The sequence below is a fragment of the Symphodus melops genome (genome assembly GCF_947650265.1).
Source record: "Symphodus melops genome assembly, chromosome: 17".
Lineage (NCBI taxonomy): Eukaryota > Metazoa > Chordata > Actinopteri > Labriformes > Labridae > Symphodus > Symphodus melops.
The window spans coordinates 18745768-18765865 of NC_136707.1; the positions used below are offsets into that span (position 1 = coordinate 18745768).

Below are 20098 nucleotides of genomic sequence, written 5' to 3' on the forward strand. Positions count from 1 at the left end.
GGATCAAAATGTTGGGTTTACTACATTCATAACCATAGGTTATTGGTAGCCTATGCAGTGCGACCAGGGATTTTCTGAAAGATTGATCAACTTGTGATTATGCTGTGCTCACTTTCTTAAATCTTTTTTTTTCTCCAAAAAAGCTGTATTTTATAACGCAATGAAACTGTGAGTCTGTTTTGTTTTTATTAAATATAAACGACACATTTTGCGAGACATGTTTTATTATAATACGGAAGATGGAAGAACCGACGTAGTCACTTCACTGTAAATATAGCTGTAGCATTTTTGGATAAAGGATGTTTTTTTTTATTGTGAGGAAAGAAGAGCCCTCATGAATGAAGGCACGTGACCAAACACGATGACGTCTGGCTTCGATACAAGAGAAAGGAATCAACAAGGAGAGCACGAGCTGGCATTTGGAAGCGCTCTCGCTTCTGTCAGTGAAACCGAAATATTACTGCCTGTGGTGTTTGGTCTCCGCCGTGACGGAATAAGAAGAGGCCACTGACGGAAGCAACTTCATTTTAAGTCAGGTGGGTCTGTAAACCAAGCGGAGTCGGCGGTGTTGTTATGCTGAGTCTGCATGCCTTCGCCTCGCCGCTGACAAGCTGGTCTCGGTTAGCTTCATGGGCTAGCACACCTAGCCTCTGACATCTAAACTAATCAAGTTGGCTGTATTTGAACGAGAAGTAGTTTTCAAAGTAAGAGTTTCCGCTGTGTGCAGTGTAGCAATTTCAACTGCGCTCACACGCGGCGGCCTTACTTTGAAAGCGATGACCGGAAATGCTCGTATAGCTGCTGGGAAATCGACAACAGTCGGGTTCTTACTATGCTGAGATGGCAGCTAATCTTTTGTACACACTCGTGATCAGCGAATAAAACGTGTCACTCTCCAGTTTTTTTTTTTTAATGAAGGGTGGCAGCCAGCCGTCTCGCGCGTAAAAGATGATGCCCCACGTTGAGGAATGGCTTGTGGGGTTGTAACGCTGCTTCACAGTTGTAGTAATGAAGGCTGTGCACGGGGATTTCCTCGCTTGCTTGTTTTGTAGGCGGGGAGTTGTTTGCGACTTTCACAAGCAGTGCGTGGATGTGGAGAGGCAGGAGACCCGGAGAGTCTCGGAATGTCAAACACTGTGTAACTAAGGCTGCCTTTATGAGAAATACTTTTACAAAGACATCGAGTGTCCCCCCCTGTAACACGGCGCTTCTTCTCTTCTCTGGTTTGTCAACTCATGTGCTTCTTGCTGTTCAAACCTGCTGCTTCATCACCCCGTTGTGAAGAGGAGCAAGAGCGAGCCGAGACAGCGGTTTAAGCGAGATCAGGTTGGATTTCAGTCTCTTATGATTTTTTTTTTTCCTGTCAAATATGAATGCAGTTGTTTGTGCGTCCAAGAAGTGTGCTGTTGTTTTCATTTGGCTTTGAATGCATGGGTGGATTTAACCTTTTTTTTAACGTTTCCAAAGCCACGGATTCGTGTTGAATTGGTTCACCTGAAGTGACAATTCATTTACACAATGGCAGTGCTAGAGCTGCCGTCCTGGGCTTTGATTTCACATCTAGACAGTTACCCCCTGGATTCTTTAAATCATCACAGCAAACAAACATGCAGCAGCAGCTGTATTTCTTTTTTTCTTCTTTTTTTTTATCGCGCTGAATCATCACAATGATGTATTTAGACGTTCTCTGAATCCACCCCCGAAATATGGCACCACCGGACAAAGGTCTGCTCGCTGGATAAGGGTCGATGTTTATCAGCAAAGCCGCAGTTATTATTGAAGAGATGGATCGAAATGGTGCTGATCTGTCGTGCAAGTCAGTCATCAGGCTGTGAGCATCAAGTGATGACCATCATGCATACATCAATACTAGTCCTCATCAACATTCAGCTGAGAATGTGCATTTTATTGCAGCGCTGTCATGATGTATATCAACAAACGGGCTGTGAGTACATTTAGACTAAGTGCTTCAGTGTCAACTGCCATGTCAGATCCATTTAAAAAATGCACGATAAGCAATATATTATGCCTGTGTTGTTATAATGGAGTCTTACATTGAGTGGCTGTTTAAATTGGGTCATGTGTAATTATGGGATGAATGGAAGTTGAAAACATCTTATTTAGACGCTATAAAATGGAATTATGGTGTAGAGGGAAAAAAAAGTATTTTCAGATGTGTTGTTTACTACATACTTTTATTTTCGTGACTTGATGGTATGCTTGATACTATCTACCAGGCAACAGGCTCGCTCACCCGGTGGAACATGTAATTTTTTTATTTTGGGCTGGCAGATGCTCCTGTTCCCTGTGTGTGACATGATGAAATTTGCTGCCTATTAGAGTGCTCGCTTATGGAGGGCAGGTAATGAATTATCCATGGAGAATCTCTGTGCAATTTGAAAAGTCACCTTGGAAACTGTTGAGCGCGTATCGGCGGGGCTAAACACATAGAAGTTGCCCATTCTTGCTCAGATATCCAACTTATTTCATCATCTCTGTTCATGCGAGCAGGGCATTGAAGTGTGTTTAGCAGACAGGCCAGCCCCACATCAGAAGCTCGGCTTTGCAATAAAGCGTAATGCCCATCTCTGCCTTTCTCTGCAGGTAACCAGAACAGATGAGGGCCCATATAAGAGCCCGATGGGGCTGGCAGTGGTGGTGTGAGGGTGGAGACAGGGAGTGGTGGAGCTCAGCTCTGAGATTTATCGCCTCCTGCATTGAGGTAGCGATGATAAAATAAGGCCGGATACCACAGAGGTGAATTGAGTGCACAACTCATACCCGGTGGCGTTGCTCAGAATGGGCAGGCGGTGGAGGGTAGAAGAGGATGTATGAGGTTGATGAAACACGAGGCAAGACTTTTCACAGCATAGACTACAGTCTGGCCACCAACACCTCTGCTTGGCCAACGTGGCTGTGCCTTGGGAGTAGTTACGCCAATTCAGGACAATTAATAGCCTCAAGAAATGAACACAAATGTGGGATTTGTCCACAAAAGTGCTGCTTAAGCTGCACGGGGAAATTGGGAATGCCTGCAAGGAAGGGAGAAAAAGATCAATATAGTTGTTTTTTTTGTTTTTTTTGCAATGGGGAGGGAATGTTGGTGATGAAACCTCTTGCAAGTGTAGTGCGGATTATGATTGCTTAGCATTGCGATATGCCCGCTCCACTTCTCAAAGTAATACTTTCATCCAGCAGACAGGGTAGCAAGTGTGTTTGATGAATTTCTGTTAGGAACTCGAGCTACACTTGGCATGTTCATTACCGCTCTCTGTGTGTTCATAATTTAGATTAGCCAATATCCAAGCGAACATGGAGAGCATAAGCGGAGAGCCGTGCACTCGCTGCTGTTTTTCATGTAACCTACTTCTATCTTGGCTGATGAATGTTTGAGACACATCAGCGGTTAACTGACTTAAAAAAAACAAACAAGTGTTTTTACTGTGTATATTTGCACAAGTCGAAATGAAAGGCGTGACTGACGTCGGGAAGACCTCGTTAGATTCGGTTCATTGTTGAGAGATTTAGAAGATGGGGAGAAAAAAAAGCTTTTTTTTGTTTAGTTTTTTTCTGGGCTTGATATGGACATGTTTTCTAAGGAGGTTAAATATGTTGAGACCTTGTTCTAAAGTGATCAGTGACTCCCACTTTGAAAAGTAGCTGACAACATTACTGCCTGTAGAAGTACCTGCTAGCATTAAAGGCTTCTTTTTGAATAATGCTCAGTTCTATACACACTGCAGCCGATGCGTTTCTGCAACACCCCAGCTGCACGTGATCCTAAACGATGTGGTTTAGGATCTCCTCAACTCCTCAATTACAAAAACAAAGAAAACCAATAAATGCCAACACATGCTGGGTCGGTCATCAGCTCAGGAGTGGACAGGTTGGCCTTCATTTTCTTAAACGTTGAATTCCAGATCAACTGTGGGGAACAAACAGGGCTCAGATCACACATCTAAAAGACAAATGTATTAAAGTTGTTAAGCTTTAATTCAGGTTAAAAGGATGTGAGGAGGGAGGAAATAATGACCAGAAGAAGTTTAACATACATTGAATGTATTGTGATAAGTTTAGAATGCTTTCTTGAGAGACACAATTGTCTAATTCAGATATTTTTGGGGACAGTGAGCGTGAGGCTCCATTAAGTATCCTGTTGGCAGACATCATCAATCACTTGCCCTAATCTGAGCCGAGCGGTGGCATTGTTATTAATAGAAATTAGCATGTTTGGTACTTTCAGGTAATAAGTCTTGACTGCTAACTGCCTGCATTCAAATCAAAACAGCCCACAGGAGGAACCAGACGATGCATTTGTTCCCTCTCTTGTCTTTATTCCGTGAGCTCTGCTGCTGAGCTCCGTTTGTTTGATGGCCTCGCACGGAGTCGTGTTTCAACTGAAGTGAATCCACCTCAAATCATAACAGTGCAGGGGCAACAATCAAAGATGTCATTAATTCAGATGTTGTTCTCCTGAAATAGCACCAGAATGTGTGGAGCAGCTTTAGTTTAGCCTTTAGTGCTGCATAGGCTGCGTCGGAGCTGTTAGGTCAATGTTATATGCATTTAATATGTATGCAAGCGCTGTAGTAACGCTCCTGGATATTTTGCCAGTGTGTGTGGGTTGACTGCAACCCTTACTTCCTCTGCCAGTGCAAGGCTGAAGTATCAAGAGCTATTCTCTTCCCGTTTAATCAAGTCCTCCAGGCTGTGGAAGGCCAACCAAGTCTCCTCTCCTGTCCTCCTGCTTTCACTAACAGAGCATCTCTGAGTGTAAACAAGCAGCTCCCGAGCTGGGGAATAGATCCTGCATGTATCGAATCAGTGGTTAATGCGAACCAGTCCGACCCAGGTCCCTTTAAATAAGCTTCACATTCTCAGTGACTTCAGAATATACAAAATCCCCTTGAGGGTGGTGATTCATGTTTTCACTTTAAACCACATGAACTGGATGCAAATTCTCGACATAAATGTGCCACATGCTCTTCTGCAATCATGTAACGGACTTGGTTCCATATGGGGCTTCTCTCAGAGCCAGTGTTTTTTCAAAGAACATTATGTTATGCTCTATTTTCAACTCTGGAGATATGACGATGATGATCCAAAGTGTATATATATATATATATATATAATTATTATTATTATTTTTAAATATGCCAGAAAACAGCAAGTAATGTACAGATAGGTCTGTTTCATCACCAGTCAAATTAACAAACATGAAAAAAGAATGGACGCATAGATGATGTTGATTGATGTATTTATATCATCCCAAACCGGTCCAACAATGTCCTCACCCACAACAGACAGAAAATATTTTTGTTAAAGTATTTAGCCACCCAGAGGTGACGGCGAGGTGAGGCGTCAGAGTGTGAGGATGGAAGAAGCTTATTTTATGAGACTGTCAATGACTCATGTGAATACAAACATCTGGAAATTCAACATATGACGTTGTGTGTGAACGAGATGTATGCATGAATCATAACGGACAGTTTTGATTGGAGAAACTACAACTCCCATGATACCTCAGTTCAAGGCGCCACACTAAATCCATTTACAGTTAGAATTGAAAGACTCCAGAAATGTCGTCCTTTGAAAGTGTCTTAATGAGGAAAAGATGAAAGTCTCATTTTGATTTAAGAGTGATTAAACATTTAAGTAATTAGTCGTCAGTTTCCTTATTTACAAAAACTTCTCTCAGTAAGGCGTGTGAATAAATAGGCTCACATGACACAAGCGTTCAAAGGTTTCCAGGCAGTGATTTAGGCAGAAATGGGAAAACAGGGGGTGCAAAAAAAAATACAGGGGGTGCAAAATTTTTTCAGTGTCACTCACGGCGGCGCGGCACGCCGGAGCGGAGGTTATGTGCTCCCTAACACACTGGTTTTGAATAAGTCTCTAAATGGTGCATTCTGTTTAATGAGATGCATTGTTACACATTTTAGTTTTCCCAAGCTTGATAATGTTGATTTACTGTACAGCCCCTGCCCTGACACACCCCTTTGTCATTTGACTGCAACTCACTTGGTTCATGTTGTCTAACCCCTTTGTTGGCCCACTGCTTCTCTCTGCACTTTCTTTAAAAAACAAACAAACACATAAATTCATAATATTACATGTGTCATCCAGTAATAATAGATCCCTAGACCTTGATAAGTCAATCATCCTTCAACATGTTCGAATGTGGCGCTGACCCGACAAGGTGGAGCTAAACCCTGCAGTCCGTTGATTGGTTGAAAAAATCGTCACTTCCCGTGTTACGTCGGTAAACAAAACTCCGCCGTGTTTAAAGCATTGACTGTAACACAGCTGATTGTTTACGTGTGTATTTCTCCTCGCCGATCACAGCCTTCTCTGAAACAAAGCTTGATTGAGTTCTTGTAATAAAGAGTCACATGTCAGTGACAGAGAAGATGAACTGCTGGATGTCTTCCAGCGTTGGTTTTGTTTATGTTGCGTTTTTCTCCTTTGTTGAATTCATTAGTTAGCGGTTAGCTGTTAGCGGTTAGCTGCTATCATATGACGCTATTTACATATCGGCTATCGTCATCCGGCTGACACGCCGTCTACCAAATAGGGCACAGGTGGCTGTAGAAACGCAAACAGGATCAGGTTTAAGCTTTTCAGTACCGGTATTCGGCAAACATATTCTTTGCCAGAATTAGAATGTAGCCTAATCAGATATTCAGCGCACCCGTGTAGTAAGCACGTCTATTAAATGTAGATATTTGCACGACCTAGGTCAAGCCGTGCAATAATTTCAAGGCCGTGTTTTTTTTAAATAGGCCGTGCAAAAAGCGGTTTCGCGGTAGGCTACCTAAATCTATGTTTCCAGGTGAAGGTTGATCTCTTGGTTTTGATGTAACACTGGACTGAGCGTTTGTTCTTACATTCATCATGTTGGGCTACCAAAGTCTAATGTGTGATAAATAAGCCAACATTTAAAACGTCTATATCAGAGTGATTTTAGCTGATTCCATTTCAAGTCTTCCATTCATTAAATCCTTGTTTAAAATCGTTATTATATTTGAGCAGAGTATGAGAGTAAGAGCACTTATGAATCCTTGAATAAATCTTCCATCCCTTATATTTCACTTTTCATTTCAATGAGTGTTTTTTTTTTCCAGCTTCAATTTTATTATTAGAGCATCCCCTGAAATATTAGTTTTAATAGTTATATGGATGATGGTTTAATCCGTTCCTTAACTAGCTGTTTGGTCTGTTAGATCAGAGGAAACAAAGTAAGATTGTTATTTTAAAAGCCTCAAACGATGCTCACAGAAAACAAAAAGGAGGTTGAATTGTAAAATCCGACCCTGTTTTCTTGAACAATTATTCAAACCTATTGATTAGTAATTATTGAGTGATGAATTTACTGGTTGAGTCAGATTGATTACTGCAGTGTGACTCCTGATGGCCTCATTGTTACAGGTGAGAACAATATAAGGACAATGCACAGACTGCAGCTGTTCCACTCTGGGTCAGTCCTTCCTAAACGTGGCCGTATAGGATTTTTTATAAGACGCTGTTTCGCCCTGAGCCTCCTCTGGTCCAAAGCAGAGGCTCAGTATTCCCCCTCTACTACAAGCGTATCACATTTCCCTGTGAAAGCTGCTGAATGATTCCCCCTCTCCCTCTTTTTGTCACTCTTATTTCACGCTCTGAATACTTAGTAGTTAATAGCTTCCCTCCCCTCTTCCCATCATACCTTCCTCTCACACTGACACACTCGCACATCCCCCCCCCCTCTCCCCTCCATACACAAGTTTACACCAGTCATCCAGTAACTCCTCCAGAGCGATCACAGGAGTCTGATTTTTAATTTGCAGTTAAATGGCGCCCAGCACATGCAGCTTGCCTGATAATTGACTTCACTCAGTTGAAGGGAGGAATGATTAGATCGGAATATCTAGGCGATCTTTTTTGACTCCGAACTAGAAGGGAGGGAGTCCAAAGTAGTGGCTCTGATCAGGCGTGAAGTGTTGAGAATTGCTATTTATGGCGTGCAGGGTGACAGGGTTGGCTGGTTGAATTAAGCATCTCAACCCAGAGAGAGCGAGCGGACACAGAGAACAAATAAGCACAAAGTATTCATTAATGAGCCGAAGCCTCGATGAAGAATCGCTGACATTTCAGTAGTTTTTTTTTTTTTTTTTTCCACACTCGTCTCGTGCCTCTCTCTGTCTTTGTGGTTATCATCATTCTACTCTGTGTGTTAAGTCCGTGATAATGGAGCGGGAGGCTTCGTGTCTGATACATTATTGATCAGGGAAACTGAATAGGTGATCATACTGGCTAAACATCCAGCTCTCTTCCTTTGTGTTGTGTTGATCGTCTTAAATGTACGAGTTTATGTGCAGACTTAAGAACGCTGCTGAACACCTCGGATCATGGACATTTACTACTACTTTCATAGTAGTCATTCATGTATATATTACCTTTTGTAAGTTTATCATTTCAGTTGTTTATGATACACGTACAAATCCAAGATATCATGTTTTGAAACCGCTGCAGTCTGTGCTGGCACCTTATATCAGGTTATTTCTTTCTTCTTTTTTTTTTTTTTTTAGAAAACAAAAATCCCCTGCCGAACATGTTTCATGCCAAGTGTTTCAGGAACCGAAAATGTTTCCGATGCGATTGTGTTATTGAGCCGGCGTTCTTTCTCGTTATCTCACAACACCTTTGGGTTAAAAATACTGACAGTGGATTTCAGTTTTGCTTTTTTTCTTTCCTTTTTTTTAAATTGCTGTCATTGTCTTGGGTTTTTCAAAAGACGGGCGATTTAAAAGTATCAAACACTTTGACAACCATCAAACACGTAAAAGCAGACAAGGCAAGAAAATCACAAGGCTCCATAAGATGAAGAGAAAAGGACTGAAGAATAATTCCTCTTTGTTTATTTGCTGCCTATCAACCACGTAAGCATTTTGTAAATATTTATTTAAAAAAAGACTTGACATATATATATTTTTTTTTTGTTGTTTCCTCAGCAAACGGTTACATTTAAAAAGGAATGCTGGTTACACAATGTTTAATCCAAATTCAGAATTCTTATTCAATTTGAATATTAAATTACACTTATTTTAGAAATCATGTCTAATATTTGATTTATTTGCATTAAAAAATAAAATAAATCCATGCTCAGTTCTCTGAAGTAGCCCGAGGACTTCCATGACCCCCATCTGAAAAGCACTGATAGCGGGCCTCTTTCTCCTCTCTGCCAAAGCTGCTTCCTGTGTCTTCTGACGGCTGCTCAAACCTTTTTTGAAATGTGGAGCGCTCATAACAGAGGGAAGACATTTCAACCCGCCATGCGAGTTTAAAGTGACCGCCGTTGTCGTGGAGTCAAATGCATTGTCTGCTGTCAGATGATATTCAGCTGTTAGTTTCACAGGGCTGTGTTGCCATTGTTGGATGCCGCCCGGGCTTTCATCAGCATGCACCTCCACTGTCTGCTTTTATTCACTTCATTAGCAGGCCGCCTGTGCCGAGCTCTCGGACGCTTCTCTTCAGGAATTGATCATGACACGTTAAATTTACGTGTGCTCGTGTGGTTCTGGTAATGCGTCTGTGCGTGGATGCATATGTGCGTGTGATTAGCCGTGTGATATGAAATACCGTGTCATGTCTCAGTAGAAGCCTGCGCCCTGTTAGTCCTCGCCGGTCGTCTTGTTTAGTATTCAGGGAGCAGGCGCTGTCGTAATCTGGATTCTGAGGCAGGTTGCTGGGCTTTTTTTTTTGTTTGCTCCTGTGGCCCTGATAATCTTGTTACACTGCTGTCAAGTGGATCTGGCTCTCCCTGCAGCCCTGAACCACCATGCGTGCCACCTCGAGTACTAGAAATCCACCCCCCCCCCTCCCCCCACACAGCCCCCCCACCAGCATATACCGCCATTTTGAGACAGCCGTTGATGGAAGAGCCTTGGATGTATCCTTGAAGAATCACCTCCTGAGCATCTTTATTCAGCCTCCCGCCCCCGCCCCCTGTCTCCCACCCCCACCTCAGGCGCCGAACGACAGTGATAAATATTCATCAGGGGACGCAGTGCGTGGATGCCGGAGCCTCAGTTCCCCCCCTCAACAAAGGGTCCCCTGGCTAATGGTGTCCATCCTTGGCAGCCCCCCTGGAGAGATCCCGTGGAGGGGATGAGATCGTTAAAGCATGACACAGGCTCAAGGCCGGACCTATCATGTCACATCAGCATTTATCCACCACAGCTTCTTTTTTTTTTTTTTTTTTTTTTTTAAACACCCCTTGAGTCTCAACCTCAGCCCACCCCACCTTCACAAGCTGCCCTCCATAGATCCAGATGAACACAGACAGCTTTTGAAGGTTGGCCGGTTTTCCCGTCTTGTATTAGTTCAACTTCACAACTTCCTAATTGGCACCTTGGTTTTTTGGTCCTTGCTGAGATCAGTATTTTTTATTATTTTTTTCCTCCAACCTGTTCTTCTCAGGCTCCTCTAAATGTGTCGAGCGTGCATTTTTTACAAGGCTGTTTGCTCTCTCTCTCTTTTTTTTTTCTTCTTCTCACTCTCTCTCTCTCTCTCTTCCTCTATCTGTCTCTCTCACCATCCCCTCCTTCTCTTTCTCTGGGTGACCACACTCAGCGATTTCTGTTTCCTGTGGGTGTGATGTCTCTCCTACACAAGCAATCAGCTCTGATTTGTCAGCGTTCTTTCAGGCGATTCATAAAAATTCAGCAAGCACCTACAAAAGGCTCGAGTGTCCCCGCGCTTGCTCCCACTCCCTACCTTTACCGCCCCGGTGCTAAAACCTGAGCAGCTTTCTCCTCCTGCTCGATTCGCCCGGCACACAAATCAAACCTGAAACTATGAATAGAGATAAAACACGTAGAAGTGACTCCTGTCCTGAAGACTGTCAAGAGGACAAACTCGTCAAATGAAAGGGCATTTTGTTTCAATCCAAGCAACAAAGTAAATCTGAAAAAAAAAAAAAGACCCTGTCATGATTTCTTGTTTAAAATTACAGGTGTGTTTTCCCTTTTTATTTCTCTCTGTGCGTTTGTGCGCGCGATGCCTCTTTGTCTCCGGGAGCTATGACATGCCTGGTAGTGGAAGGGAGCAGCTGTGCATTGGACCTTGTCTGTGTTGTGCTGCCATGCCCTGTCATTGGTAGCCGTCTGTTGGCAGCAGCCTGTGCTGGAGGGTTGAAGCCTGGGCGCAGTGTCATATGGTGGGCTTTCAGCGTGCCAAGCCTTGCCTACTGCGTTAGCCTGCACAGCTGTGTGACAGAAGAAAAAAAAACGCCTCCTCAGTCTGGACATTGTGCCGTCTTTCTATGTTTTCAAGGCTTCGACCGCCTTTTGAACAATGTTGGGTCTAGGCAGCTGAGGGGAAAATGATAGGCTTATATGAAATTTAGAAGAAGCAGCCTTTTTCTTTTTTTTCTTTCCTCCTCTCATCCCAGCAGCTATTAGTGGAGTACTTTCCTGTCTATTTGTCCATTATCTGTGCATCATCAGGCAGCCCATTATCCCATTATGTTTTGCATCTGTGGTCCAAATGCTTACTGGAAATGAGTCACCACAAAGGCCGATGAAAGGTAGGTGTTACTATCAGTCGGCTATTCATAGCCGGTCCAACTGGGATGAAAGTATCACATTTTAAAAGTCCTCTGCAGAATGTGAAAGGCTTTTTATATTGGCGTGTGCAGCACAGGGAAGCGTTGCCATTTTTTTATTATTTTTTTATGACGAGCCAGAGGACTTTTTTGAAGTAAAAGCATCAAGAATGCAAGTCACAGTCTGACCCCATGTAATGTCCCCCTGCCTGTGTGATAGTGTCGTATTCAGGTCATTTTTAACAAGCGCCTGTCTCTCCCTGTTTGGCTCAGGTGACCAGTCCACCTGTAGCACCCCTTTGTTGCCATGGAAATATCATGGCCATCTTAGTGCACTTCTGAGCAACAACTCATCTCCCTTTTCTTTTCCTCCCCTCTCTGAGCTGCTCTGCATGCAGCGTACAGAAACACCATGACAAGGTTAGTGATTGTGTAAACTATAAACACAGGAACACACACTGACAATAATTCTTCTGAGGATTCTTTTTTTTTGGGGGGGGTGGGGGGGGGGATCTTTTGTTTCCTGTTTTTGATGCTGGCAAGTAGTAAAAGCCCACATGCATTTGTTTATGTGCTCAGCACAAACGCACTGCTGGGCGGTGTAAATCAGCTTACAGAGGCAATGTGCTGGCTGGGCTGACTGTGGTCGCTGCCCGTGTCGCTGACGCAGCATTTACCGTGTGTAGAGTAAAGCACCCAGGACCTCGACCGTGTGTGTGCGTGTGTTTGCAGATATTTATCCTGTGACGGAGCTCACCTTTAGCCTGTCATTACACCAGTGGCTTAGATTTGTTGTCTGCACAGCTTCTTTTTGGAGTTCCCTGAATCCTGACACGAATTAACTGCAATGCAGTTTCCTCCGGATGACAGCTGAGGCTCTGCAGGAGTAGAAGCATTTCCCTTTTCATTGATTTATAGGATTCTAGGTATGCATCAGCAAATCTTGACAGGTTCTTACTGTCTAGACTGGATCTAGCTACAGCAGATATACACTGCCCGGCTTGTTTTTTTGCATTAGAAAAGCGAAGCCATGTGTTTTGGTTCAGTCCATCCCTGTCCTCTGCTGCTTCTGCTCTAAGACTTTTTATGTATCGAAGGTTTTGTTTTTCAAAAAGATCTTGGTGAACGACTGCCAGCACGTCTGAATCTGATCCTCCTTATGACTCAACACATTGCTGGAGGCTCGCCGTGTGTCGGAGGGGACAGATGCATACCATGAAGGCTTTCTTTGTTCGTGTTGACAGGGGAAGGAATAGTCCAGGTACCTCCTCTCGGATCCGACTAGGCATCACTTACAATGAAGTGTTAAGTCCTTGACCCACTTCTCCGCCTGGTGAATTTGAAGGACTTGTGTATTTGAGTCATGCTTTCGCCCTCGATGCCAGAAAAACACTTTGTTGTGTTTGTCACAGTCGTGTTCTTCTTGATTCCTTCGATTGTTCCTTGTGCTCACGGTGACTTTTCTTACCAACAGAACAAGCAGCAGTACAGGTGGACGCGGCTCGTGTGGCATGACTACCACAAACAAGGGAAACAAGGCCTTGAAGGTAATCAGACGGACTGACACACAAATCAATTGGTCAGTTTCATATCAAACACGCCTCTTACTGACCTTCATTGTCCTCAGGTGAAGCGGGAGCCAGGGGAAAATGGCACCAGCTTGACCGATGACGAGCTGGTGACCATGTCAGTGCGGGAGCTGAACCAGCATCTACGAGGCCTGACCAAGGATGAGATCCTCCAGCTGAAGCAGCGGCGGCGCACCCTGAAGAACCGGGGCTACGCCGCCAGCTGCCGAGTGAAGCGCGTCACCCAGAAGGAGGAGCTGGAGAAGCAGAAGGCTCAGCTGCAGCAGGAGGTGGACAAGCTGGCCACAGAGAACGCCAGCATGAAGGTGGAGCTGGACGCTCTGCGTTCAAAGTACGAGGCCCTTCAGAGCTTCGCCAGGACTGTGACCCGCAATCCCGTCGCCTCAGCCAGGGGACCCATGGCCTCGGTCATAGGGCCCCTCATCCCCGGTAAAGTAGCCGCCACCAGCGTCATCACCATCGTCAAATCCAAAACGGAGGCTAGGTCGTAGTAGAAGAAAGAGAGAGGGCGTTCAAGACTTAAGTGGTCAGTGCATTGTAACATGGAAAAGGTTTGCCCTTTGACCTTCTCAGTTTTTAAACCTTCTTACTAACACTAACAGTATTCTTCTCCAACTCACCCCTAAAGTCTGATTCTGCCGTCTGTACCTGTCAACAGACACGTCGTGCTTATGGGTGACACAATCTCACAAAAATATTCACATGGATTTTTTAAGAATAATACAATACCGACAAGTTTCAATGAAAAAAACAGATTGTGGTTCGAAAACATTTAAGAAGGCAATATTTGGTGGTTAAGGTACAGTACGTGGTGTATCTGTTTCTTTAAGACGAAGCTCTCAAGTTTTTTTTTTCCGTCCTAAGAATCAGCATTCTTGAAGTCCTAGAGCTCATCACAAGCGGAAAGATTACAAATCTTAAAATCATGGATGTCATTCCTCTCCAGTTTGCCAAACTGAAGAAAGAGCCACCCGAGACAGTAGAGCACTGTAAACCCTTCCTCGTTATCATGCACTGACTTCCACTGGGATGCTTAACAAACTCGGCGTGGATTCTCCAGATGTCTTCAAAACAGCCTGACTAACCTAAAACCAGTTAATCAGCCCAATTTGCTTTTTTTTTTTTTTTTTTTTTTTTTGGTCGTCTGTCAAGAATATAAGCTTGAAATAATGCTCCCAAATCTGGCATTGATTTCTGTTTATACGTTTGAGACAGGCTTTAATGAACTTGTCATAATCACTATGACTGGTAGATGCAATAATTTATGTATGCACTGAAAATACAAAGAGGTCTTGCATATTTATGGTGAAGTGGAAATGTTAAAAAAAAAAAAAAGGAAAAAAAAAAAAGGATCAGCAGTTCTTAAAGATATCGTTCCAGAGCTGAGTGCCATTCCAGTATGACAAGATTCTTCGACAATATCTGAAAACCTGAATGTTATAACAGTAATATCCTCGTGTTTTGTGGGGACAGTGAAATCCACAAACATTTTGAGACATAGAGAAAATATGTTCAAGTTGTTTTGTTTCAAAGATATATATTGCATTTTTTGTAATTACTTGTTGACAGGGCCGTCAGATATTTCCAAAAGAAAATCTTTACACAAGCTTTACTGTTTGAATTGTTAAGGTGTAGAAACTTTGTCTAATGTTGAGTTCTCGGTTTTTATTACTAGGTAGAATAACTTCCATTGTTTATATAAATACAGAAAAGGAAAACAAAAAAACAAACAAAAAAAAAAACCTGTGACATCTTTTTTGCAATTGTACCGACAGTGGCTTACTATTGAAGTCTGATAGCTTTTTTCTAGTGACTAGGCGCGTACTGTGGGGTAGCGCGTGCTGTGATGTGTAAGTGACAAGTTGGCAGTGTCGTTCACTGTATAGATGTCAATGCTGTGCTATTTAAAACAAATCTGTAGAGCTAAACTAGGTGGTGTAAACAAGGTCAATTGTCTTTGTGCGTATTGGCATCTGTGGTATCCTCCGCTTCCTCGGTGTTAGTTACGAAATCATACTGTCATTCAAAGTTGACCACATTGAGCCATGTGAGACAGAATCAGGGGAAATGACGTCAGTGAAAATCACAAAGACTTGAACCTGAAGATTAAAGCGATACTGGCGTTGCAGAATCTGTGTAACAGATGCACCAGGTGCTGGATGCCCTCTAAACACACCCTCTGTGACCTGAAAGTAAATGCCTTCATACAGAGGTAAGCCCCCCCCGCCCCCCCCCCACTCTGTGTACAATCATGATCAGCCATGATTCGACAGTTTTAAACTTAAAAAGACTCCACTGTAACTCAAACACTGTAGAGACTTGTTTTGATACCCTGAAATATAAAAACAGCCTCTAGTCCCTTTTTAATTCACATGCAGGTAAAATGCAGGTGAACTCCCAGACTCTGTAGAAATCACACAATTACCAAAGCTTTTTAAAAAAAAGTTTTAGTACCGTATTTGTGCCATTTTCTGCCATTGTCTCTTTTGCTTGCTGAGGCTTTTGTTTAAAAACGATGCCTGAAGGTCTGCAGTTATCTAAAAGCTAGGGTTCTTTTTAATGACTAATCGATCATTATAACAACAGATAAAAGTCTGTATCCATAAACTCAACTTTTTGTAGTCAATATTGAAAAGACATACTCAGTTGAATAATGCATTAAGTACACAAAATTAAGTTAATCTATTGAAACAATAAGCATGCCAGGAAAGATGCTGTTTTCTCATAATGTTAATGAAGTGTAAGACTTTCAAACAACATGATAAAGAGGCAGCTCTGCATGCTCGCTCCTATTGGTTGGATTTGTGTTGGTATTTCTACCTGGTTTAATACTTTATCCCTCATTCTGGGATGACGAGGTGACGGCCATATTGGTGCCGGAGAAGGAAAATAAGCAAGAGGAAGTATTGTAGGTAGATGACAAAAATAAAAGGGACTACTTTTTTTTAATGGGGATTTTTTTGCAGTGATATATATAAAAAGTCATGGTATAATTTAAACCAGATTTAAAAAAAAAAAAAAAAAAAAAGGAAAATCACCCCACATTCTCAAGGGGGAGGACTTTGCCTCTGCCGATGGACAGATCGTATTCTTCTCAAATTCCAGCATCTCAGTGCGGCTAAATTACATCACAGGGATACAAATAAATAATCTTTACATTTCACTGTAAATGTTGGAATAATTCTGTGTTAACAAGACTTTCAAAGTTTATGTGTGGACTGTTTTTTCACCCCAAATGATGTCGGGGAAACGTCAGACAGACTCGAGACTAAAAGATAACAGTGAATCAATGGAGTTAAAGGGTAAGAGTCACATTTGACCCTCTTCTTTCAGACTTGACAAAAAAGCGGTCGGGACTGGATGAGGGTTTGTATGCACTAAACTCCTGTTTGTTTAGCTCAGGACAAACGGGTCACGCTAGAAAATGAACAAACCTTTCAAGATGAGACGACGAAAGGCAGGGATGGCAGCTCTGTTCATTCCCCCCCCGACCCCTCCCCTATTTTTCTTTCATATTGAACATGTCATAAAGGGCTTCAACCCACACTCAGAAAGAGACGCAGCACGAGCATGTAGAATTACAATCAACCACAGCCACAGTCAGCGGCACTTCATCTGCGCCAAGAGTCCCATCACTCTCCTGGTCCTCTCAGGAGGAAATCTAACGGTGAAGAGTTTGAACATCTCAAGGTGACAGTCGTGTAAAGTAGAAATGAACAGAAAGCACTTCATCCAGATCTCACTCTGCTGCAGGTCAGAATGTTCATCTACAAAACTCCGCCTCAGCAAAACTCCATGCCAGAGATGTGTGTGCGCAAGTATCTCTATCCTCACTTTGTCAACATGCTTAGCTATCTACAATGACTGGTTAACTGTGGGAAAAAAAATATATTTATCCAACTCTTGACATAGCCCAGTATTGATGTTGGCGTCCTTATTGCTGTGGCAGTCTTGTGGAGTGAATCTTTTTTGGTGTCAAGTGTCTTTAAGGTGTTTCGAGTGGCACCGACCGTCGACCAATCTCTGCTAGAGATGACGAGTCTCTCGCTCTCTCTCTCTCACACACACACACATACAGGTGTATAATATGTAGCTACAGTAGGTATTGATGACCATTGTGAAAAAGTGACCCTTAATATGCAACTCAGTGGAAAGGTGTGAAAGAGTAGATGTACGAGTAATCAATATTGTCAAAGTGACTATGGTCTGTTATTTAATAACTCTTGCTGTTTTGTAGTTCTTTTTTTTTGTAAACTGTGTTTTTGTTTCATCCTCACATGTTGAAAAGCAGTCGGCCCTTGTTTAGTAGCTAACACTGTTTTTTAAAAAGGAACATTTGGACAGTTGCACTTAGCCTTACTCACTTATTACTCTGGTCTTAAATGGAATGAATCACCGGATCAAGATTGGACAATGATATCTGACTGGAAGATGTTGCTAACATGTAAACGTTTGTGCACTGAGTGTAAAGGATGCTACATTAGATTTGATCACAAGGGCCACTTGCAATATATCTTTTGTTTTATTTCTTTGGTATGCGTGTGTTTGTGCGTGTGTGTTTTTTGTACGTTTGAGGTTCCTCTGCTGCTACACCAGTCGTTAATGCTCGTCGTTTTGCTGTAGCATCACCCACAGCGTTTGTGTTCTCATCGTGCGTCAAGCGTGTTGTTTGGATATTGATCTTTACACTGTCATTTGTTCTGCAGATTTCCTTTTTAATTAGTTGTGTTTTTTAAAAAAAAATATTTTTATCGTTCTCGTCTGCTTTGTTTTCGAAGCATTGCGTAAGAGAGGATATGTAACAGCACTTGTGTGAATTTCTTAGCTCTCGAGACATTTGGCTTTTTCCATGAGAGTGTGCTTTGTAAACAGTCGACTGTGCAGGACTTTTCCCTCTTACTTCATGGAGTGGGTCTGTGTTTAAAAAGGTATCAAATCTAAAGCAAGTAATACAAAGTTAATAATCTGTTTTGTTATTTTTCTGTATGGGTTGTTATAAAATATTGCAGTACTTTGTATGAAAACAGACAATAGTTAATTGTAACTATTTATAAATTAAATTATTGTACTTTTTGCAATCTGTAGATAAGTACTATGTATTCATATATACAGTAACAACTGTGGATTTAAACGTGATTCTCTGAGGTGTCTAAGTTATTGATGTATATATTGTATGTTTGTTGATACAGCTTACTTTATTTTCTATAAGACCAATAAAAATGTTTTGAAAAAGCATTTCACGCACTGTGCTGTTTCTTCGGAGGCGCCCAAACCCTCTTTAAATTGGGTTTTTTGTCGTATTCTGTGGCGTCATTGACCCAGTTTGATACTTGTAAAAATAAACTGGCGGGGAAGGCTTTTTTGCCGTCCAGGGTGGGTTTGAGAAGACAGCGATCATTTAGATGGCACGATTTCTTTTTCTATGATCCAAAAAAAGGCATTGGGCGACCCACTTTGGCTAACCTCAGCGGACACATTTTTGGCCCGACACGAGTAAAACATTAGAGTCATGAAGGATGTCTAGGTGTGCTTGTCCTAGATTAGGAGCAGTAGTGAGTTAGTCATCTGTGCTCCCTGTGGGCCTCCTAAACCCCCTCTGTCTCAGCGCACCTCATCAAACATCACCCTCCTCAGCAGCGTTTCAGCCCCAGCACATTCAAAACACATCTCCTGAGAGCACATGCAGAGACGCAGAGACAGATGGCTGAAGACAAGCTGCGTCTTACCACTCCATCCTGCAGGGCAAGTCAAACCCCCAGTGCTTCTGCACCAACGCAGCCTGGTATTGTTCTCATAAATGAAGGCGGCTCCTACAGGTCTGAGTGACCTGTGCCTTAAAACATGCTCCTCTCTCCCTCCTCGGATACCTGCCCCAGACAGCCCGATGCTCTCTGAAGGGTTGATTAATTTGGCAGGTTGGGTTAAGGTGAGCTGGTGGCCGATATATAGGACAGCATTCTTCATCTTCACCCACTTCTGCAGCAGGTGCTTGCCCCAGTTCTTCCAGCTCAGCCCCGCTGCACAATTAATGTTGCCATCTCCATCAGTGAGTTCATTTTGCACGTCTGTGCTGCCAAATCATGGTATGGGGCTCCACTGTGCAAATGTCACCATGGTAAAGGACATTCTGGGAGAGAGGGGAAACTATTTAGTCCTATTCAAACCAGAAATTAAACAAGTCCATCCTGGTGACTAAGCATAGGAAGGTGCAACATACATTCTTATTTTTATATGAAACATCACAACAAGCCCATGTGCATCCCCACCTGATAGGAGACTACAACTGTAAAGCTAGGACTAGATAAATATGACTGCCTTTGAGAAGAGTTAACCTTGCCCTGGCTCTGCAATGTGTGGGTTTGGGTTTCCCCCTGCTGGCTCTTCACTGTAAAGACTTTGCGTGATTTAACAGTTTTTCCACAAGGTGACGCCACATCCTCTCTTCCCACAAGGATTTCCCCTCCAGTGCACTTCTGCTCTTATCAAACAGAGAACATGCTCTCCTCTTCCCCCTAAATCAAACTTGAATTTCCAGTGAGAGACACAAAAAAAAAAGTCCCTTCATTATTTTTGTGTTGTTCTCATTTGCAGATTATAATAGGCTACTGATCGGCTAGTTTAAACCAGTTAGTATGCTACAGTACAGTGAAACTCTAAAACAAGATGGAGGATTAGGGCCAAGTTAAAGAAAAGAAGCCCCTAAAATTTAAGGTCAATCTCATAAATTTACAAGAATAAAGTCATACATTTAAGAGATTAATGTCGTTATTTTTGTCTATATCAGAAGAGCAACAGCCGCCTTGGTTGATGTTTTACTTCAGTTTCTCAAATAGCCTAGGTAAATAGACTATAGGCCTACTTCCTTGTTTAGTCGGTAAGAAAACAGCAAGTTTTCACTTCAACTTGTAAAATCTTGTTTATCTGT

General features: G+C 42.6%; 1 protein-coding gene across 4 annotated transcripts; it reads left to right on the forward strand.

Moving 5' to 3' along the window:
- Window positions 1–339: 339 nt before the first annotated feature.
- Window positions 340–18408, forward strand: LOC306837625 (transcription factor MafG). Of its 4 annotated transcripts, none has more exons than XM_079365369.1 (4): window positions 340–536; window positions 1285–1326; window positions 13059–13131; window positions 13212–18408. In XM_079365369.1, the coding sequence occupies exons 3-4, from the start codon at window positions 13096–13098 to the stop codon at window positions 13662–13664; spliced, it is 489 nt and encodes a 162-aa protein (XP_079221495.1). In that variant the 5' UTR covers window positions 340–536; window positions 1285–1326; window positions 13059–13095; the 3' UTR covers window positions 13665–18408. The 4 variants fall into 4 exon arrangements, with proteins under 4 accessions (XP_079221495.1, XP_079221493.1, XP_079221494.1 ...); XM_079365368.1 differs by lacking the exon at window positions 340–536 and adding an exon at window positions 11435–11566 and having other exon boundaries at window positions 557–1326; XM_079365366.1 differs by lacking the exon at window positions 340–536 and adding an exon at window positions 557–1138.
- Window positions 18409–20098: the final 1690 nt, after the last annotated feature.